The following is a 24614-nucleotide window of genomic DNA, read 5'->3' as shown; positions in this document are numbered from 1 at the left end:
GTGCCCAGTAAGAGCATTAAAAGTCTACCTACAAAGGTCTAGGACCAGGAGACGAAAATTCAAGCGTCTTTTCATCCCTATATCGGCAGAGACACAGACTGAGATCTCGCGACTACGATATCAATATGGATGAGAACTGTCATTCCACGGGCCTACAAAGCAGCAGGACTTGATCCTCCAAGAGCCTCCAACCCACATGAAGTTAGAGCTCTGGCGCCAACACTTTCGCTCTACCTGGAAACTGCTCTATCACGTGACGATAATGGAGGGCTGCTTCTGGAAATCGGACATGGTGTTTGCCAACCACTACCTGAGAGACATCACCACTGAGGACGTTTCTGGCATTCACCATTTCGCCCACTTGTTGTAGCACAACAATTGACAGTTCCACAGAGGCTGAGACAGAGTCTCGCCCTTTATCACATGACTTGCAAAAGCCTACACTCAGGAGAGTTACAGCTTTAGAGTCCATATGCACGTCTAAGACAGAATAGCATAAGTGATAAGACCCAGTACTTGTAAGGACGTACTCGTACATAAGAAGGGTCGCTTCTCCACTTGATGCTTGCATCAAGAGATGGAGTTGCTAAAATCCACATTAAAATGTTAACAGAAGCAAGGACCAAAAGTTAACAATTGTGGTCCCCCCATCAGAGAAAGCTGGAAGTAAAGGGTTACAGCAGCAGCAGAGCCTAGCAGTAAATTGAAGTGCTACCAGGAAGTTCCCATAGGGGGGTATGCAAGATGTAAATCACCAAATTGGAATCCAGAAGTGGCTTGACCCACCACCAAATCCGTCTGATTCTACAAGCAATAATACATGAGTCAGGATAAGGAAAAATATGTAATTTTCTGAGTAAAATTGATATTTTATTCCTATCCTGACTCATGAGGTAAGCCCTCCCAACCTCCCCGCTAGGCACTTTGGAATTCCCAGCAAATCTAAGTGTCGGGCTTGCAATTCGGAGAGAGTGAAGAGTGGGAAGACGGGTGGCGCCGTTTTCCCGCCAAAATGGAGAGGGAGACAACTCGTGGTGAGTAGTGATTTTACGTCTGCTTTTTTGAAGGGAGCTTCAAAAAGGAGATACAAGTGTTCCACTAACGTTCGGGAAAGGAAGGAGACAAGCAATAATACATGAGTCAGGATAAGTATAAAATATCAATTTTACTCAGAAAATTACATTATTGAAACATATATTTAACCCAGATTTGATGTAATGTTTCTTATAAATCATCAGTTTTTGAGGAGGTTACTAATATTTGAAGACTGAGCCAAAGTAGTGTTTATTAAGATGTTGGGTTTGGACAAATTGTTCAAGGTTTGTTGATGGTTATTTTGAAAATGAGCTTCATATTAAATTGCACACTGGTTTGTAGGAGGTGAACGCTTTTCATGTCTGTTTTCCTAAACTTTTGCTATGACTTTTACCAAATTTTGAATCAACCTTACTATAATTTTTATGACACTAGTAAGTATCTCAGAAAAGGAAATAGATCAAAATTTAGAAATCTAGGGATATAGTCTCAGATCTAATAAAACAAAGATTATCATTGTTTAAGAAGCAATAATGTCAATATGTAGTTGTATTGACAAAAAGCTTTGAACTTAGGATATATTCTTTGCACCTTATTTGCACTAGTAGTTAGCAGTTCAATATCTCTGAAGAAAAAACGATATTTTTGTAGTTTGTGTAACATTCCATTTCAATGCTAGTTAATTGTTCGGATAAGAGCTAGTGGATGCTCTGTTCAAAGATTTTGCATCACAGGTTTCCTATTTCTGGAAGATGTTCTGCTAGTGTACAGGTGCAGACTGTATCTTGGATCTTCTTTGTGTTCTGGTGCTGTGACATACCTGCACATAAACGCTGGTAGTTCATGAAGTCAAGTATTGTGGAAGTTTGTATGTAAGTTAGGATTCCACAACAAACTACATACATTGTATAGAAAAATAAAATGGAAAGGATGGTTTTAAAAAATGGATTTCCTTATATTCAGTGTCATTTTGGGATGGTGTACAGATTTTGAAGAGGGAAACTTTACTGAGAATTGCTGCAGATCAGCTGCTGAATATTTGCTTCTGGGTATGTCCAGAGTACATCCATGGAAACATACTGTTTACAAGCCCAATCATATTTTCCATATTTCCAAATAAGATCAGTTATGCGCTGTGACTGATTTGTTTACATTAATTATATACAGACAAATAAGGTGCACGAAGTAGTAAACGGGAAATATTTTCTGCTTTTTATTTACCATTCATTAAAACATAGAAACCCATGTTTTCAGATTATTTAACTAAGTTTGAATACCGCCAATGGATATTCGGGATAACTAAGTAAAGGCGCCACGCGCCAATGTTGACAATCTATTTACAGATACTGAAACGATCTGCAACATGAACATGTGGATGTGTTCATGGTGTTTATAAACTTATGGGAATTTTTGGGGAAAAATCCAAGCAACAAAATTCAGTTACCCTTCCCCTGCTGATATCTTTGACGGAGGTGAATTGCCAGATAAATTAATTGATTCGAAAGAAAATACCCTTCCTACTCTCAGCAGCTGGCCGAGACGATTTTTCATGTAACTCATTTTCACTTGCCAAATGCAATCTGCCAACTAAAGTATATTAAAAATCACATACCTATAACTTGCCTCTTTAAATATCATTCACGAACGACGGATACCAAAGTACCACAAGCATAATTCATCAACAGCGTTCTCAATCACGTACGTTTCGCCGGTGGTGACGCCAGTGTGATTAGTCAGTGGTTGTCCCCCCTAACGTCAAAAACGAAGTGGGCAGGGCTTATCGGCCGGGACTGGATCGGTCTATTGTTTTTAGTCTCAGAAAATGTACCAGTGCAAATCTGAAATTTAATGTATTATATGTAATTATCATGCATATAAAACGTTTTGCACCTTTCAGTTAGAGTATGATGATTGAATTGTAAATCTTTAATTCTTCAGAAATGTAAGATTATTTTATCACGTCACATGACATGTATATATGACACTGAGTTCCAAAGAATACAAAGGCCCAGGTATATGTGTCAAAATATACAGAACAGCAAAAGAAACGCAAGTCTGGCTTTTTAAATAGAAGACAATTAAAATTATGTCTAATCATTTATTCTATAGAAAACAATGTCAATAGTTCAAATTGATCACAGTCGGTCAAATGGAGATACCCCTGAAGTTATATACAGCATCAAAGTTGTCTTGTCTGTCTGTCCAAGTTTTCAGATGAAAGAATTTTGGTAACAGATGTTGGTTAGTTTTTTTGTTAACGCTTCACTCGGCTCTATTCCCTCAATATGGCGGAGGTCTGTCAATAATCAAATCTAGACCTGGCAATCCAGAGATCAACAGCATAAGCATTGATCAGATAAAAAATGTTAGTGTGGGACTGTATAAATAATTGTTTTAGATACATAATTCTTATGGCTGAGTAATGCTCACATACAAGCAATACATGCATATAAAACATCTTTCAACAAAAGATTTTCCCCTTAGGCCAGACCAATTTTATTGCTTGTTTTACGGATCCGCCGTTCGTATTTTTTCAAGAATAAGGAAAAAAATATACATTTATTTGCCCGGCACAAAATATAAAATCCTAGTGTTTTTATTGGCCAAAAATGTAAACTTAAAAAAAAATGTTTTTAGATTGTACTTTGCCCCCCATATACACTTCATAAATTGCCAAAAGTAAAATACTTTTAGTATTTTGAAGGAATATTACTTTGACTGGTGATTTTTGCTTTTATTTGTTTTTCCTCCTGCCTTTAGGTTTTCTGAGGACAAAAATCCCTAAAACAAGAAATAAAATTGGTCTGGCCCTAATATACAATATTTACAGTCATTCAGTGTATGGGGCATTTGTGTATCTTCCAAAATTGACGAAGTTTAAACCTACATCTGAAAAGAGCCATGGATAGTCTTAGGTGTACAGGGATAGGGAGTGTAAGATTCTTATCCACATTTAACAGTGATTTAAAATGGTGTTTATAGAAGGAATAAGACAACCCTTTGATAGAACTACACCATGATTGTTGTCTGTTTCAAAAGGTGAATAAATATCTTCACATCTTGTGTATTCAAATCCCAGTCTAAACAGAATATTTTTAATATGAGGAGCCCATGTGGTACGGCATTGGAGAGGCAGTTTGTGCTCATCCAAATACAGTAGCCTGCACCAATACCTAATAGCCCTTGTGGTGTGCACAAGTTGGAGAGGGGTTCTCTGCCACATTCTCCCCAAACCATAGCATTTTTTTCTGTTTAGAGAAACCATTTACATGTCTTATGCTGTACATATTCAATAATTTTACAATATGAGGTCCCCTATACTTCTGCACATTACACACTATAGGAACAATCATAGCATCAAATATCATAATTAATCTTGACATGGTTTACTTTCAACTTTCTTTTGACATCTGTACAATGTCATAACAGCCTTTTTTACTCTGCTCACCAAGAGTAGTTAGTGCTTTAGTCCAAATAGGTTTAGGTGTTAACAAAATACCCAAATATCTATAAAAAGACAGTTTAAAGATACACCATAAAATTTTGATTTAAAAAAAAAAAAATAACAATAGTGATCTGGTTAACAAATACATGTTGAATTATGTATGCATGCACTGCTGTAAAGTATGGTAAAGTAAAGCAAAGAGTCCATAGCAGCATTTAACCAAGCTAGGTAACTGATATCTGACTGAATAATTGCTGATATCAGTTGATTTGTATCAGATCTATTCTAATAAGACCAGGGTTATCATGCTAAAAATAATCAATATACAGCAAATGTATTCTCTGATACTGGCTTAAAGCCATAAAAACTACAGTTCTCGTGACAGGTTTCATCGGTAAAAATAACCCTTAATTGAACAGTTCACAAATAGTGGAATATTTATCTGTCTAAAAAGTTCTTCACATATATGTTATACCGATGTATTTACATACTTATCATACCATGTAATTTTATATATTCAGTTTAATAATATGAGCTTTATAATTGTGTGTATTTTTTTTATATAGATCATTTGATTCACCATGTTTATTATAATCATAAACATTTCTGAATGAATTTCTGAATTTTTTTCACTCATTACTCGCGTATTAATGTGAATATTAGCAGAACATAACTCCAGATTCAGAGATAGGTGAACAGTTAGTATTTTGTCAAGTCACCATGGGCAGCAAGGCAGACTTCAATGCGGTGGGGCATACTACTGATCAAAGAAGTTAGAAAGTCGTGGTCCATGCTGTCCCAATATCGGACCACCTCTTCTTTCATTTCAGCAATATTTGTCAGATTTTTCTCATTGACACTTTCCTTCATAAGTCCCCAAACATTTTCTGTTGGAATTGTGTCAGGGCTATAGCTTGGCCAATCTAATAATGTCATATTTTGGGTCCCGAAACCAGGCCTGTGAATGCTTTGAACAATGTTTTGGGTCGTCCTGCTGGAAAATCCCAAAAATTCCATAGAACACGTGAGCAGATGGAAGTAAATGTCCCTCGAGAATATCTGTGTATCGCTTACTGTTCATATTCCCTTCAAATACACAGAGGGGCGTTGCCCCTAACACAGATATGCCACCCCACACGTTAAATTTCGGACTGTACTTTGGGCGCTGATACAAAGGTTTTTCAGTTTGTTTGGTCCAGAATTTCAGTGTATTAGGAAACAGCCACACAGAACTTTCATCTGAGAAAATCACATTGTCCCAGTTAAAATTTCTATGCTGTAAGCACCAGTTCAACCCTTGCTCCTTTTGTTCAGGTTTCATGATCAGTGATGGAATTCCTCGACTTTTCTGCAAACCCATTGCATGCAGCTCAGTTCTAATTGTCTCCTTCAGACAGCCACAGTTCCTCTATCAATCATATCCAGCCTTAAGTTTTCTAAACTCCTTCATTTGTTTTTAGAAACAAGAATACCAAGCCGCCTCCTGTCACCGACAGTCAATTTTCTGGGCCTACCTGCGCCTCCCTGGTGCTCAATGCCATATCCATTTGCAATATTTTTTCAAAACACGATAAACAGTGGACAAAGGGATGCCTGTTCTACTTGAAATCACTTTAGCTGATCTGATGTTCTTGTTATTATCCCCTGCAATGCGTTTTGCGGGGGGTATTAAAATGGACTCGGTCCGTGCGTCCGTCCGTCCGTGCACATTTGTCTTTTCCGGAGCAGAACTCTAAAACCGTTCAATATTTCTTCACCAAACTTGGCACATAGATAGATCTGATGGTGTACTGGTGCCTTTTGGTAGTTTTGGAATTCTGAATAAAATATTTTTGGCGTTTCCATGGCAACAAGTTTGACTTAGCCTGAAATTGTGGTAGTGCTCTTTTCCGGAGCAGAACTCTAAAACTGTTCACTATTTCTTCACCAAACTTGGCACATAGATAGATCTGGTGGTGTACTGGTTCCTTTTGGTAGTTTTGGAATTCTGAATAAAATATTTTTGGCGTTTCCATGGCAACAAGTTTGACTTAGCCTGAAATTGGTGATAGTGCTGCTTTCTGGAGCAGAACTTTAAAAACCTTTCAATACTCTCCTTCCACTTTTCTATATACACACCTAAATATTTGACATAATCATAACTCGTAGACATAATCATGAAGAGTATTTTGCCATTGCGGGGGATATTGATGACTTTGTCAACTTCCACTTTTCTAAATCATCCATACTGAGGATCACTGAAAATGTCGTCTGCTAGCAAGAAAACAAAGGGGGATAACTCTTCACAAACTAATTAAAAAGGATTAACGGAGTTGTCTCTCTTGAATGAAACCAAGCACTTGATAGCTGGTCTAGGTTGTTAAAACTGGAAATCCAATTAAACATATTCCTAAAATTCTCAATAATTTCTGGTCATACTATATGTTACCTGTTTCATGTTGTTTTGTGGAGGCTAAATGTCAGGATGACAAACCCTGTCATTAACATCATTCATGTGGATCTAAACGCTTTACCTTGTAATTTCACAAGGCGATTAAAAAAAAAATATATATCTGCTAAACCTACCCTGAAACGATGGAAGACACGGGACATAATCGGCTATAATTTTGTCATCCAATTTGCTAAAATAAAAATGCTATCTATATTCAATCAATGTTGTTGTTCAGATCCATGATTTATGTGTACGATTTCGTAGCAATAGCGAGTTGACACGAAATATCAAAGCTCGTGATGAAAATAGGGTGTGTGTCATTGTTTACATATCATCCATGTAACAACGATTTTCGTGTCTCGAAACTGCTTAAATAACATTTTCTTACACTGAAAGTTATAATGGCCGTTGTTCTGGTGATGATTACTTTGCCATAGCATTGATGAAAATGCTATGAAAAAATTCTAACCACCCATTCTCGGATTTTTCTATAGTAAATGTATGGCGCGTCTCCCTGCAGTGAAGACCGCCATTTGGGAGTGGTTGCCTGGGTCGGTGTCGGATTGTTAGCACAGGCGCGACAGACCAAGGGAACAATGCTGTCCAAAATGTTAGCTGACACGACATTCTACTAGGTTTTGTTAGACTCAGTATAGCAGTGTAGCGAATAATACTGAGCCTAAGTTTACTTAGACTGGTAGAAAATCCAAAAGCTTTTATACTAATTATAGTGTGACAGCTGTCAAAAAATAGGATAATGGCAATGTTGTAATGGAGGTAATATTTTATTATCATTTTTTATAACTATTGTTTAATCTTTCAGTGATACACAACACATTGAACAGCATGGAACAGAGGCCACTTCAGAAACAGCGGGAGCAGCCATTGACTCAAAACCAGTAGAGAGGGTTGTAGAGGCCAGAACAGCTGATGATTCCATGTCTTCAATGGTCAGATGTCTGTATTTTGCAGATACCTTTGTAGTTACAGGTAATATGTGACACATATCACATTTAGGGTATCTCCTTTGTAACCATGGGAATTAAGCTAAGATCAGGGCTTTCTTTTCTGGCGGGGATTCCACCTGAATCTGAAATCTTAGCAAACTTGCTCCAAGCACAAAAGAACACCCACACGTTTTCATGATTGCAATCATTTTATACTTAGCCTGGTATTAATTATTGAGTTTGATGTTTGTTTTTAATATTTGATGAATGTGCTGCACAATAATTGTGAGTGTTCCTGAAATACTCACAACTGACATTGAAGGTCAGGCCCACTCTCAAGGACACACCAAAAAGTGTATTGTGTTCATGAAAAAATTATGACTATTTGGGTGAAATTTTGGTTTCAAAATGTTGCGGACATGCCCATTCATGGTTTTTAAGCTTTTCTTGAACACAACAAATTTAAAAAAGAAGCCATGTTTGAAAACTGGACAGCAATAGTTTTGCAAATGAAGTTAAATTTGGCATACATGTACTATGTGCTTTTGATACAGTCAAGTGAGCTTATGTCAAGGCCTGTTTTGTGTTTCGTTAGGTGTCAGCAGCAAACATTTCCTCAGAAGTGTCCTAAAACTGTCATTGAGAAACAGCTCAGGTGTGGGGCAATGTTTACAAACATGGATTCTTTATATTCTTTATTTCTTTGTGGTGGCGTGTGATCCTGTGCATAGCACTCAGTTGAAGTTAAGCAACATTGGGCTCGCAGAGGCCTTGTATTGGATGGGTGACCGTGTTTGGCAGCTTAACTCCTGAGAGTTTCTAGGACTTCAGTCCTGCCCCACAACGAAGCACATGGGATACATGTGGTCTCACCTTAGGCAAGTGAGTTTGTTCAAAATTGCCTCTGTTCACCCAGCAGAAAATGGGTACCGGTACCCGGTTAAAGTCATGAGACTATTAACCTTCTAGCACCTAACAGGCAGCTTGGGTTATCCAGGGTAATAATGATCAGATTGTGCGCTTTGAGCAGGATATCTAACCTGGAAAAGGCATGTTATAAACGTTAAACATATTATATTGGAAACAGTGCTTTAATGGATCAGAAGGGTTGAGCTACAGTATTTATATATGGCGATGCTGTTTTCTAGTTATGTTTTGAAATTTATAAAAAAGGAATTATATTTTTATAATGGTATAATAGCTGTTACCTGGTTCAGATTGATCATTTAAAGACTTAGTCTGGTAGGATGTGTACAGCATTCAAGTCCTGTGGAAGTTTTGCGATGAAAGCAAGACATTGTGTTTTTTGTATTCATCAGACATGCTAGTTCAATAAAAAGTTTGCTTCCAAGTTGAAATATGGTGCAAATAGTACTTTTGAGCACTGTACAAAGTGGTTGTGGAAAAGGTTGCTAAAAGGTCAGAAGGTCATAATGGGAGAGTTGAATATTTAAAGTTTGAGGTTATTAACTTTATCCTAGTGTGTTTCTCTACTTCATGAAATATTTTATTAAAAGAAAACCCCAAAATATATTTTTTTAAATTAAAAAAATATATATAATGAACACTCCCTCTCTCAAAATGGCAGCTAGCAGACGAATTTAAGCAGATGTAGGTTTTGTGCATTTTGTAAGTATATGATTGCTTCATTTCATCAACTCAATGTAAATCAAGTTATTAAAGAACAGTTATGTATGAAACAAAAAAGATGTTTATTTTTGTTTGGTGAGACTGTCAGTAAGGGAGCAGTCCTTATTTCAAAATGTAGTATGTCAATATCAGATTATGATTTATCAATTTCTTATTATTACGCTTGAAGTTTTTCATCTAAAAGCAGAGTTCTTTGAAAATAGATAAGAATATAATGAAATGATGGGGAGAAAACACTATTTTCTGCTTCACACTCTCTCAATTAAATCCCTTGAAATAATTTTCAAGTCATCAGCCCAGTTCTCCACTAATCAACATGACACATTTGGCATGCCTACATCTTGTGATCAGTGATTCAGAATGTGATAAGATTCATAACACACATTGTATTCGCCTCATAGTGTAGTTCCTTACAGCCTAATGCCAACATGCTGCATCGGATCAAGCAATTTGATGAATTTGACAAGTGTCAGAGTGTGGCAAGTCAACGCCAAAGCAGTCATAGCTTCAGTCATCAAGGCACTTCAATGGGGGGAGCTTTTTTATAGGGGGGTATTAAAATGGACTCTATCCATCTGTCCGTGCTACATTTGAATGCTTTTTATCCTCCGCAACACGTTTTGCGGGAAATATTAAAATGGACTCCGTGCGTCCGTGCACATCTTTTCTGGAGCATAACTCCAAAACCGTTCACTATTTCTTCACCAAACTTGGCACATAGATTGGTCTGGCGGTGTACTGGTGTACTGATATATAATACTCTCGGCAAGGGTTCAGTGATATTGTTGATGTTCAGAGCTTTCGAACGATACCCGACATCAAACGATTCACCTCGAATGTTATTCATACGAAGCTTCGAAAACGGTGGTATTTTCCGTTGTTGTGTCATGTTACCGAGCGGAAAGCAACTGATATCAGGAAATAGGCGACCATACATATTATTTAAGAAATCTTTTTATAATAATTTTCTGGTTACGTAAAAATTAAAATATAAAAGAAAAAGGCACGGGCATGTTATGACGTGTCACAAATGGAAAAAAATCGCCTCATGTTTTGCTTCCTTCGTGGTTTATCTGGACATACAAATGTGTAAGCTTGCATTTTCATTAAAAATTACCTTATTTAAGTTGTAGTCGTATTACTTGAATAATATGATAAAAAATAATATTTCATATTTATAAACAGTAGGATTAGACCTTTCAAATGATGTATGATATGTAGTAGTAATAATTATTTACGAGCTGATATTTTCAATGATAAACATAGGTTTCATCTATGACCTCAGAGTCTCTAGGAACTTGGTGTCATGGCAGTAAATGCCTCTGGTTGACTGACTGGTGTTGAAAGAGTTAACCAGACTTGGTACTCACGTCAACCATGATCCCTAGATGTGCCTTTTAGGGGGTTAGACCCAGATATGACATTATTTTTGCTGTTTCCATGGAAACATGACTTAGGCTGTGACTTTGAGGATGTCATCTTGTTGCATTTCCATGGCAACAAGTTAGGCTTCAACTGAATTTGGTGGTAGTGCTGCTTTCTGGAGCAGATCTTAAAAACCTTTCAATACTCTCCTTCCACTTTGCTGTATACACTCCAAAACATTTGACATAATCATAACTAGCAGACATATTCATAAAGAGTATTTGCCGTTGAGGGGGATATTGATGACTTTGTCTTCTTCTTCTTCTTCAAATAAGGTGAGCTACAGAGCCATGTGTTTTAATTTTGATTTGATTTTTTTTTTCAGGAGGAACACATAACCCTTCACTTTGGGCTGGTACAAATGGTGGTCAAGTATTTATCTATAACCTCAGTGTTCCAACAGACAAACGCTCTGCTGATACAGTTGTGTGTACATTGGCAAAAGAAATCAAGTTAAAACACCATGCACCAGTCATTAGCCTGGCAGTGATTGATGGTAAAGCAAGGGTTCTTCCTGAAGCTTTAGAGGTCCAACATGAGCGTGCCAAAGCACCAGACATGGAAAGTGCTCATTCTGTGGTGATCATATCAGAAGAACAGCTGAAGGTTAGCGCAGAAATACTTTCCTATAGAAATCCCTTGTATTTAAATTCACAGAATGTTATTTGAGGTTAATGTATTGGTGTTACTACCCATTACATCTGTGAGGATGGGCAAGTTGGGTTTGAGTTGTGAGGGATCAGTGTTGGCGATTGTTGGGGTATATTATCTGGAGTTAAGCCAAGACATACTAACTGGAATTTCTGACCGAGCATTTGGACAGGTGTTACTGTTTACTCTCCAGACTAATACAGTTTTGTTATCCCCCGCAACGCGTTTTGCGTGGGGTATTAAAATGCACTCCACCTCTGTGTGTGTCGGTGTGTGCATCCGTGCACATTTGTCTTTTCCGGAGCAGAACTTTGAAACTGTTCAATATTTCTTCACCAAACTTGGCACAGAGATAGGTCTGGTGGTGAACAGGTGCCTTTTGGTAGTTTTGGAATTGTAAATGAAATATGTTTTGCGTTTCCATGGCAACTAAGTTGACTTTGACTTATATTGGTGTTGGTGCTCTTTTCCGGAGCAGAACTTTCAAACTATTCAATATTTCTGCACAGAACTTGGCAGATTGTTAGGTCTGCTGGTGAACTGGTGCCTTTTGGTAGTTTTGGATTTCTGATTATAATATTTTTTGGTGATTCCATGGCAACAAGTTTGCCTTCAACTGAATTTTGTGGTAGTGCTCCTTTCTGGAGCAGAACTTAAAAACCTTTCACTACTCTCCTTCCACTTTGCCATATACACATCAAAATATTTGACATAACCATAACTAGTAGACATATTCATGAAGAGTATTTTGCCATTGCGGGGGATATTGATGACTTTGTCTTCTTGTCCTCTATTTCAGTCCTTTGCACTGCCTTCTCTGAAGCCCAAGTGGAAGTTCAAACTTACAGCCTTAGATGGCTCTAGAATACGGAAAGTGGCTTTTGTCAACTTCAGAAGTAAAAGTGGTAAGATAACAAATATTCTGGGCAACCCATAATTGGCAAATAACCAATCTATGGTCTTCATTCAAATAACCAAGCTTCTCATTTTGTCATTTTCACATCAACTGGCTGTAGTTTAGTTTTTATTTCATGTCATTACTTCTAAACAACAAATCCAACATTTACCAAGACATAATGCGATTTACTACATACATCAAACTGTTGGGGTTAGAGAATGTCAACCAAAGTCACTGTAGTGTCTGCTAATGTAAAGAAGAGGATAGCTATGTCAGTTCTCAGGAAGGTCAAACAGCTCAAAGGTTTTCCAATACATCTGTATTACATTTATTTTATTGATCTGGATTGTTTTTCATTTTCCCCTCATCCATCCCGTCAATTTGATTTAAAAAAAACAGATCAATAAAACAAATGTAATTCAGATGTATGGTGGCAAAACATATTGAGGAATCAAAAGCATCATGGCATCTCTTGAGGTGAACAATCAAGGTCCAGCAAATGTTTACAATGAAACATGATACTTGGTCAAATGTAGCTGAGTGTGTTGAACATCTAGAGGAAAATTAATATCTAAGTAGACAGGAGAAAGTCATGCATCATGGACACAGACAAATGTCTAGGGTTGTGTTCTCAGCTCACTTTAACTCCCAGAACATACTACTCACAATTGTCAGGGGTTTAGAGCTAGAAATACTAGAGATTGTCACACGACATACTCTAGCAGAAGTACAAATGACAGAAACCCATAACTAAGTTAAAAGAAAATTATATATTTATCACAATGAGAAAAATACATAATTCACATTGTTCTAATAACCTAACGCGAGTACTTCTCTAATATCAGTACTAAACTTAATATTACTATAACACTGCTAAGACACCACTCTTGGGCTGCTGCTGCTGCTGCTGCTGCTACTCAATATTATTACCCATATGGTACTTCGTAAAGTGGTTTCCTAACACAGTGTTATGACACATATGTGTCATAACACCTTTGAGTCATTTGATTGGCTAATACGTGAACTTTGACATTACCGGTACTACTTTCATCACTCATTCCATTCATGATTTCATTCACAAGTTTTCACACCTTCATGTACAACAAGAACACTTCTATGAAATTACTGGTGTCCCCTGCCGTGATGTTGCTGGAATATTGCTAAAAGCGGCGTAAAACCAAACTCAGTCAGTCAGTCTATGAAATTAAATAAAATGTATTTTTTAGTGTGGTTACAAGCATAGGTTTTCAATCCTTTAATAACTTGAGTTTCTGTACATAAAAAAGAAAATAAAACAATCTAAATAAGTAAACATACGTCTGCTATAGGTCTATCGAGAGTGTAAACAAATATGCAACGCTGTAAAAGTTTATGATTTGGTGAAAATTTATGGACAACTTGTTGGAAGAGTTGTGAATATTTTCAGTCCATTGAATACCTTCAACTTGTATGAAAAACAAGTACCTAGATATAGACCGTGTGCCGGAGACTGCTTCGTTAGCCCCTCCCCCAAATTTGCCGATTGGCGATGATTTGAATCTGTCACAAGAACTGATTAATGAACTGTTTAGTGATGATGAGGAGGATGATCTTGGCCTAGATGCTAATTTTGATGACACAAATGATGAAGTATGGAATAAAGAAATTGATGACTTTTCACCAAAAATGAAAATGAAAACACGGCTAAGAAAACAAAATATAACATGAAAACGGTCTCAATGTATTTCCAAAATGTTCTGAAGGAACACAGATCTCTTGAAAAAATCTCCCCAAACGAACTGAATCAATAACTGTACAAATTTTTCATGGATGCCAAAAAAGCCCACTGAAACGAGTATGAGCCATCGTCACTAAGCAGATTTCGATCAAGTTTGGACCTCCATTTGAGGAGATTGAACTATCAAAAATCAATACCACTTGACCCCGAATTTGCTCGATCTAGGGAGGTGTTTACGAGTAAATTAAAGCATGTCAAGGCGGAAGGGAAAGGAAACTTACTTAAAGCCGTCAAGGCCGTGTCACAGTCCGAAATAAACAAACTTTGGGAAGTGGGTCAACTCGGAGAAGGGTCTCCCGATGCTATTCTTAACACATTGTGGTGGAATAGTACCATGTTTTTTGGCTGAAGATCTGTCCTTCCACATAGAAATATGCACTGGAGAGATGTCTCTCTTCAAGTTGACAGTGAGGGTCAGGAATATCTTGAGTACTGCGAGCGACAAACCAAGACCCGCACTGGTACTAATCCAAATGACACAAGACGGATTCCCCCGAGAGTATGGGCTGTACCGAGTGACCCTGATAGGTGTCCGGTAGCACTGTACAAGAAGTATCGTAGCCACCGTCCCCAGAATTTCTCTTCAAATGATCATCCATTCTATTTAGCTTCACACTCTAAGGGTGTCCCTCGTGATGGCGAGTCTTGGTTTAAGCGACAGCCAGTAGGGAAAAATAAACTTGGAAACATCATGAAATCCATGGCACAACACGCAAACTTGTCAAGTGACAAACGCTTGACTTATCACAGTGCAAGAAAAAACATGTTGCAAACTCTCAGTGAACGTAACTTTGCACCCACATACATAATGCGGCTGTCAGGCCATAAAAATGTTGCTTCTGTGAATTCGTATGCCAAAATTTCTAACACACATCAAAAGATGAGCGGCGCTCTTGTGTCTTGATCACTGCCGCTGTCAGCCGCGTCCACTTGTACTCTCAGGCCCTCGTGTCTTTGCGTGGATTAAAGATTTTATAAAATATATACAAAAATTTGAGATGACCCCCGACTCGAAATGCTTCACAGTATAATACATTATGACAAGGCCGGACACTTCGGTGCACCCCACCCGACTGCTTTGCTGATCGCTACGCTACCATCGCATGCAATCAATTAAAACTTAATGGAAACATAATCATGGATGATTGGGCTATCAAGCACCACTCATGACACCTACCAATTCTTTATTGTTATTTCTGCAAGTCGATTGAAACCCGATTTTGACTCTCAACTAAACGATCTTGACACAAATGGCTGATGATACATCCGCACAAAACGGGGGTGTGGTCGAAGCAAGCCCCTGGTTGGTTGATGTTTGTCAAGGAGACATTTACAAATGATGCTTTCTTTTGAGAAGCCATTGCTGGAAAAAAATCTTACATTTCTTTCAAGTCAAGCAGTCGATGAAAGTAAAAATTCCCAAGAATTTTTAAAGAATGTGCAGATTTAGCAGCGTTGACCAACGGAGGGCTTGCTTTGACCACACCCCCATTTTTTGCGGATATTAAATCCTATAAATTTAATCCTATAAATACAAGCTAACATATACTCAAAGACTTCAGATTACATAGTATATATTTATACCTACAATACAGGTGTAACACTGACATCATTGTGTGTGACATTATATTTGGGATTACACTTTCTCAGTGATGGGAGCCCTGTCAGTTAAACTTGTTAGGTACTCAAAGTTGCCAGTTGTGATGGGTAAGATCATTGACTTTGAATGTTGGCAATAAGGAGCCCTACTCTGAGAGTATGGGTTCAAAATCATGGATGGGACTCAAACTGAAATATCACTCTCACTCACTCAGAATCTGTACTTTACTGAGGAAGAACATGTTACACTTGATCACTTCCTAAAAGGCATTGTGTATTTACATTCAATTCATTGTGGGGATAGGGTGGTCTGGCTCGCAGATGTGGTTCACACATCATCATATCCCAGTTGCGTAGGTCAATGCTCATTATGTCAATCACTGGATTGTGTGGTCCAGACTTGATTAATTTACAGACCGCCATCATATAGCTGGAAAGTTAATGAATGGTAGCAGTAAACAACAAACAATCATATCGCTGAGATGTAACAGTACACACAGATGTATAGAATGGACACTGAAAAAAATGTATATTGTGTCCCCTAAGGATGCACAGTATTATTCACTGTACCAAGTTCTCGACAGGAAATATATAAACTTCCTGTAAAAAAAGTAATCATGAAGTCTTATAGTACAGTATGCTACACCATTCCATTACTTTTCAGGTCCCTTATATTCCCTGTAAGGACCCTTAGTTTTGTAGGTCACAAGATAAAACCTTCGTAGAAGCCCCTCTACAATGGACCCTGGTTCTTGACACTATGGAGATCCTTTTAAGGACGATCTTGTAAATGTTACATCTGCTGTACTTGGGGGCTAATTTGGGATGAGTTGAGGGCACAATCTTTTTGATAATATTATATATTGCTTAAGAGTTCCAGGTGTTTGGGGTGATTTGAGTCTGATTATACAGTACAACCAGAAATTATTTAGAATTTAAAGATTGTAATTTAAACAGTGGACAAAGGGATGCCTGTTCTACTTGAAATCACTTTAGCTGATCTGATGTCCTTGTTATAATATTCTAAAATCAACTTCCTCTTCTCTAAATCAACCATACTGAGGATCACTGAAAATGTCGTCTGCTAGCAAGAAAACAAAGGGGATAACTCTTCACAAACTAATGAAAAAGGATTAACGGAGTTGTCTCTCTTGAATGAAGCCAAGCACTTGATAGCTGGTCAAGGTTGTTTATACTAGAAATCCAATTAAACATATTCCTAAAATTCTCAATAATTTCTGGTCATACTATATCTATTTGCAGCTGACAATTACAGTGAGTTTGACATTGCTTGTCTCAGCAACCTTGGTGAAGTCAGTGTTTATGGCATCACAACACTGAGGCAACAGATGGTTGCTCCTGCCATCAGGAAAGAAGATATCAAGTATGTTGTTTCCATTGTCAAATGTGTTATATCATTCTTTTCTTTATGTACATACTAATGATTGTCTGTCAAGAGGGGCATACAGCTTTATCCTCTGCTTTATTTCATTTGTAGTCGACATCACGATATGGCTGAAATATTGCCGATGTGACGTTAAATATTAACTCACTCACTCATTTGTAGTCTTCATAAAAAGGCAAGTCATGGACCTCTTCCAAATAGTACTGATGAATTCCTTTTGCACATGTCATAGTCAAAGGCGATGAGACCCAATGACTATATTCATTTCTCAGGGTTTTATAATTTTATCAACTCGTGACATCCCAGTCTAACCCAAAAATCTGTACATACAGAGCTAGATTGTTAAATCAGTAAATAACCATACAAGACTAATATATAATGATTAAATTAACTATGCAATTTACTGTAAACTTGTAAAATGTTTGTGTACACCAAGACAAATCCAAACATTGATTTTAAGTAGAGTATGTTGTTAAAGTCATGTCAGTCTTAATTCAAGAATGATGTGAAGTAATCGGTGAGTAACCTGTGTAAAATGTCAAACACAATTCATCTTCCTTCATCTAGAACACACAATTCTTTTGCAAAGTTGTTACAAAGCTCCAAAGTCAGTGGAAGAATGTTAATGAATATTTCACCAAGTCCCTCTACCATGGTATAGCATTGCTGCACTGCAGGAATTAATTGAATGTGGTTCCAACTCAGAATATGCAGGGTCATGTAAAAAGTCTTCAAAAATTTATTAAATGTTTCTGAAGTACTAGTAGATGTTTCCTGACAATGAGATAATTACTTTCAGGAATGTGCTGTCAGAGAATCAAACTTCTTACTCTCTTCAAACAAAAACAACAACAATTTGGATGTTTGAATTCTGGCAAAACTACACACTTTTCATTTGTAACTTCCATTTAACATTAATTGATTGTCTAAAGAAGTAAACAATTAAATAGAAGTATTCCTTATTCAATTTGGTACAAAGGAATGATTTTAAAAATTTATAAATTTGTAGTACTGGTGTATGTAATGTCAATGATAACAATAATTACATCTTGAACATCAAATTACAGCTATATTTGTAATAGAGAACAGTTTGGCAGTATATGTTGAATATGTAATTATCTCATTTTCAGCAAAGGCTTCATTTGAATGGTTTTTTTATCCCCCGCAACGCGTTTTGCGGGGGATATTAAAATGGACTCCGTGCGTCCGTGCACATCTTTTCCGGAGCATAACTCTAAAACCGTTCACTATTTCTTCACCAAACTTGGCACATAGATAGATCTGGTGGTCTACTGGTGCCTTTTGGTAGTTTTGGATTTCTGAAATATGTTTTGCGTTTCCATGGCAACAAGTTTGACAGACTGAAATTGGTTCTAGTGCTCTTTTCCCGGAGCAGAACTTTAAAACTGTTCACTATTTCTTCACCAAACGTGGTAAATAGATAGGTCTGGTGGGGTACTGGTGCCTTTTGGTAGTTTTGGATTTCTGAATAAAGTGTTTTTGGCGTTTCCATGGCAACAAGTTTCACTTTGACTGAAATTGGTGGTAGTACTCTTTTCCGGAGCAGAGCTTAAAAACTGTTCACTGTTTCATCACCAGATTTCACACATACCGGTAGGTAGGTCTAGTGGTGAACTGGTGCCTTTTGCTGTTTTGGATTTCTGAATAAAATGGGGGGTTTTTGCGTTTCCATGGCAACAATTTTGGCTTCAACTGAATTTGGTGGTAGTGCTCCTTTCTGGAGCAGAACTTTGAAACCTTTCAGTACTCTCCTTCCATATAACACCCCAAAACATTTGACATAATCATAACTCGTAGACATATTCATGAAGTCTATTTTGCCATTGCAGGGGATATTGATGACTTTTTCTTCTTGTTATCCCCCGCAACTCGTTTTTTGCAGGGGTATTAAAATGGACTCCGTCCATCCTTCTGTGCACCTTTGTCTTTTCCGGAGCTGAATTCTAAAACCGTTCAATATTTCTTCACCAAACTTGGCACATAGATATATCTGGTGGAGTACTGGTGCCTTTTGGTAGTTTTGGAATTCTGAATAAAACATTTTTGGCGTTTCCATGGCAACAAGTTCGACTTAGAATGAAATTAGTGGTAGTGCTCTTTTCTGGAGCAGAACTCTAAAACCGTTCACTATTTCTTCACCAAACTTGGCACATAAATAGATCTGGTGGTGTACTGGTGCCTTTTGGTAGTTTGGGAATTCTGAATAAAATATTTTTGGCGTTTCCATGACAACAAGTTTGACTAAAACAGAAATTAGTGGTAGTGCACTTTTCCGGAGCAGAACTCTAAAACCGTTCACAATTTCTTCACCAAACTTGGCATATACATAGATCTGGTGGTGTACTGGTGCCTTTTGGTAGTTTTGGATTTCTGAATAAAATATTTTTGGCATTTCCATGGTAACAAGTTTGACATAGACTGAAATTGGTGATAGTGCTCTTTTCTGGAGCAGAACTCTCCTTCCACTTTTCTATATACACACCTAAATATTTGACTCAAGCATAACTCGTAGACATAATCATTAAGAGTATTTTGCCATTGCGGGGGATATTGATGACTTTGTCTTCTTGTTATCCCCCGCAAAGCGTTTTGCGCGGGGTATTAAAATGGACTCCGTCCCTGCGTCCGTCCGTCCGTCCGTCCGTCCGTGCACATTTGTCTTTTCCGGAGCATAACTCTAGAACCCTTCAATGTTTCTTCACCAAACTTGGCACATAGATAGATCTGGTGGTGAACTGTTGCCTTTTGGTAGTTTGGGATTTCTGAATAAAATATTTTTGGCGTTTCCATGGCAACAAGTTTGACTTAGACTGAGATTGGTGGTTGCGCTCTTTTCCGGATCATAACTCTAGAACCGTTCAATGTTTCTTCACCAAACTTGGCACATAGATAGATCTGGTGGTGTACTGGTGCCTTTTGGTAGTTTTGGAATTCTGAATAAAATATTTTTGGTGTTTCCATGGCAACAAGTTTGACTAAAACTGAAATTAGTGGTAGTGCTCTTTTCCGGAGCAGAACTCTAAAACCGTTCACTATTTCATCACCAAACTTGGCACATAGATAGATCTGGTGGTGTACTGGTGCCTTTTGGTAGTTTTAGAATTCTGAATAAAATATTTTTGGCGTTTCCATGGCAACAAGTTCGACTTTGACTGAAATTGGTGGTAGTGCTCTTTTCTGGAGCAGAACTCTAAAACCGTTCAATATTTCATCACCAAACCTTTGCACATAGATAGATCTGGTGGTGTTCTGGTGCCTTTTGGTAGTTTTGGAATTCTGAATAAAATATTTTTGGTGTTTCCATGGCAACAAGTTTGACTTAGACTGAAATTGGTGATAGTGCTCCTTTCTGGAGCAGAACTTTCAAAACCTGTCAATACTCTCCTTCCACTTTTCTATATACACACCTAAATATTTGACATAATCATAACTCGTAGACATAATCATGAAGAGTATTTTGCCATTGAGGGGGATATTGATGACTTTGTCTTCTTGTTTATTATGTACCAGACCCAGCATGGTCTGAGTTGGTACATACTGGTGTAATGTGTACAGTGACTCTGTAATTCACTCTTGTCGTACATCTATCACTTTTACGTGTGCAGTACATTACATGTACTGGTAGATTAATGCCTTGCCTACAAGTGTGGACCTTTGAATTCCAGGCAGTAATTCACATGTGTAATGACATGAACCAATCATGCTAAGCCATCTCTGTTCTGTTGACCAATTTTATATCTACGTCACTTGTGAGACATAAACATTGCAGTGATAAATTAGAGGTTAGTAGTTGAAACCCTGTTGATACTTAGTCTATTTTTTGTTTGTTTCAGTGGCATTTCTTCATTTGTATTCACAAAGGAAGGCCAGGGACTATACCTCCACTCACCATCAGAGTTTACAAGAGTAACATTATGTCCTCGCTTTGTCATCGAGCCAATATGTATGCTGGAACTCAAAGATGGCATGAGACCTGAACCACAGGCTGAAGCTTTTGATACAGGAGTGTCAAAGCAGTATGTATACTCAATGTATTGTGGGTGTAACATAATTGGAAGCATTGGAAATTCAACTGTTCATATGTACAATTAGATGGGATATGCAGGATGTATTTTGAACTGAAATAATACCTATACTGGTATTATATATATATTTAGGGAATAACCCATGAGGTACGAGTGATTACAGGAAATGTGTCCCGAGTGAAATTAATGTTCACTGTCCCGAGCCTTAGCGAGGGACTTGAACATTAATTTCATGAGGGACATATTTCCCATAATCACTCGTACCTCGTGGGTTATTCTATTTATTACCCATTTTGTTATTAAACAGAGAAACCAGTATTTAAGAACTCAAACCACATCTTCTTATGTAAGTGGTTACATATTTATATCAGCTGATCTGTATTAATGCGACATGAAACCAAACTCTCCTCAAGCCTAATGGAATTGTGTACGAACCACGATATAGTACTATAGAAAACGGTATGAAAAACAACACAATTTAACGGTTTCCTAATTCGTATGATGGTGATTTTACCAACCACAAGAGCTTGTAATTTCAATGAGTACAATCACACATTCAGTATTTAGTCGCTCTGGCCTACTCGTGTCAGATGGTGGGTGACTGTTGTTGGATATAAAACAGCAAACAACTATCAATTTTTTATCCCCTGCAACAACGAAGTTGCGGGGATATAGAAACAAGTTCCGTCCATCCGTGCGTCCGTCACACTTTGTCCGAAGCATATCTCCTAAACTATTGGTGATAGCTTAACCAAACTTGGTACAAATGTCAACCATGAACCCTAGATGTGCCTTTTGGGGGTTAGACCCAGAGATGAATTTTATTTTTTTGCGGTTTCCATGGAAACGTGACTTAGGCTGTGACTATGAGGATGTCATCTTGTTGCATTTCCATGGCAACAAGTTAGGCTTCAACTGAATTTGGTAGTAGTGATCCTCTCTGGAGCAGATCTTAAAAACCTTTCAATACTCTCCTTCCACTTTGCTGTATACACTCCAAAACATTTGACATAATCATAACCAGCAGACATATTCATAAAGAGTATTTTGCTGTTGTGGGGGATATTGATGACTTTGTCTTCTTGTTTAAATTTTAACTTATAAAACACTGAAAATCTGCCAGGGAACAAACTGCAGGAATGGTGAACCTTTTTATCCCCCATTTCTCTCTTTTTTTTTCTCTCTCTCCCCCAAAGCATGTAATGCCGGGGGTTGGGGTATAGTCGACGCCTTGTCCATCTCTGTCCGTAATCATTTTGTTTCCAGCTGTTGCAGACACAATTCTGGGTTCGCAGAGGGATTCGACAAACGTTCAATATGAGGATAGATGGGCCTGTTATGAGCGCTGGTGTGGAAGCAGAGGGATTGTTGATCGCTTTTCTTCGAATCTAGTCGAAGTACTGGAGTTTTTACAGTCTCGGCTGGTCTAACCGCGTCTACTATCCGAGGCTACTCCACGGCAATCTCTGCGCTTTTTAGCAGGCATGGATAGAATCCGTTCAGCGGATTAGTCCCCGGTGGGACTTGTCAATCGTTCTTGATTGGATGTCCTGTCCTCTCTTTTACGATCTGTCATCTCTTTCACTCCAGCTGTTAAGTTGGAAGGCAGCCTTTCTTGTCGTCTGACAAGAGGTTCGGCGACATACACACAGCGGATCCTGAACTCTTTCATAAAGACAGGGTTAGTATTCGCTTGCCAGACTCTTATCATCCTAAGTTTGCAGGCTCCTTTCATGTAACGGCGCCTATTGAGCTTCCGGCTTTCACGCAGCCTCCATCGTCTGGTAGTGCAGAAGACTTCTATAACACACTACATGCACAAGTTCATGAGTTTAAGACTGTGAGTTTTATATGTGGTGATTTCAATAGTCGCTGTGGGGACGAGACAGACTATATTGAAGGTGTAGACACCATTCCAGAGCGACTGGTTAGTGACTTCACACGTAATATCAACGGTAAACATTATCTTGACTTTTTGATAAGTGCCAACTTTTGTATACTTAACGGTCGCAACTCCAGTGCAAATGATTTTACATTTGTGTGTAGTCAAGGCATGTCTGTTGTGGATTACTGTTTTGTTCCATATGAATATTACATCTTTTTAGTGATTTTAGAGTAACCCTGCCCTCTGATTTGGTAAGCAAAGCTGGTTGTGTTGGTACTATTGATGGCGAAGCTTTACTCAAGTTAGACCATTCACTGCTTCCATGGTGTAGTACATTGGGTATGGTAGGCAACACTGATGTTACAGATAAGGAAGATAACTCTACAGACTTCTATGACAGGATATTAACAGGAAAACCCCCAAAGGACTTTCTTCAGACACTTGGCGTACATGCAGAGCTGAGTAATATTATCAATAAACTGGAGTTATCGATTGCAGATCAGACACATATTGATGATGCCTACAGCAGATGGATCGATGTGATACATAGAGAAATGAAAGACAAGCTTCCAACTAAAAGAATCTATCTACAGGATGGATGCAGCAACAAGAGAAGACGACAATGAACTATGCACGGCAGAGAGAAAGTGGAACAAAGCCGACAACAGTCACAAACTGGAGATGAAAAGAGTCTATTTACAACTAAGAAAAGATTTCGATAGAGACGTGCAGAGGCAAAAGAGACTATATAGAAGTAAGATACACCAGCATTTAGAAGAAATGTGTGACCAAAACAGTGAGGATTTCTGGAGAAATATTGGAAGAATAGGTGTAGGTCAAGAACGTCGTAAAGGCATGCCAATGGAAGTGAGGTTGGGAAATGGGGAAATTACTTCAAATATAGAAACTGTTTTAGCGAAATGGACATCAGACTATGAACTCCTTCTGAATGGGACGGGAAACAAAAATGACGTCACGGACGATGGCATGGGGTCAGAAGATGATGTGACACAACCCGAGTTACATGAGGAGATCAGTCTGGAAGAAGTGAAGTCAGCTCTAATGAAAGCAAAGAGTGGGAAAGCATCAGGTGTGGACGAGATACCAACACAACTGCTGAAAGGGGAATTAACTGTGGGACTATTACACAAACATTTTAATGTATGTTTCAGATCAGCTAAAATCCCAAGAATGTGGTCGGAGGGTATTATTAAGCCAATACCAAAGTCTTCGATGGTTGACAAGTTGGACCCACTTAACTACAGGACAATAACTCTAGCCCCAGCTGTCTACAAGGTCTACTGTGGTGTGTTGAATGATCGTCTAAATGCGTGGTCGGAGAGGAATGATGTTTTAATGGACGAGCAAAATGGTTTTAGAAAAGGTAGATCAACCATGGACCATATTTCATCTATAACAA

The 24614-nt window shown here is 38.1% G+C and overlaps 1 protein-coding gene across 1 annotated transcript in view; it reads left to right on the top strand.

Moving 5' to 3' along the window:
• Positions 1-24614, top strand: part of LOC124276730 (lethal(2) giant larvae protein homolog 1-like) — a 154143-nt gene that overhangs the window by 91696 nt on the left and 37833 nt on the right. The window contains 5 exon segments of the mRNA XM_046712371.1: positions 7735-7901; positions 11259-11539; positions 12384-12489; positions 17122-17242; positions 21118-21300. Coding sequence (XP_046568327.1) covers positions 7735-7901; positions 11259-11539; positions 12384-12489; positions 17122-17242; positions 21118-21300 — 858 coding nt within the window.

Source organism: Haliotis rubra, unplaced genomic scaffold (assembly GCF_003918875.1).
Source record: "Haliotis rubra isolate DU_JTF1 unplaced genomic scaffold, ASM391887v1 Scf212, whole genome shotgun sequence".
In the NCBI taxonomy this organism is placed as follows: Eukaryota; Metazoa; Mollusca; class Gastropoda; order Lepetellida; family Haliotidae; genus Haliotis; species Haliotis rubra.
This window is presented reverse-complemented; position numbering and strand designations above follow the sequence as displayed.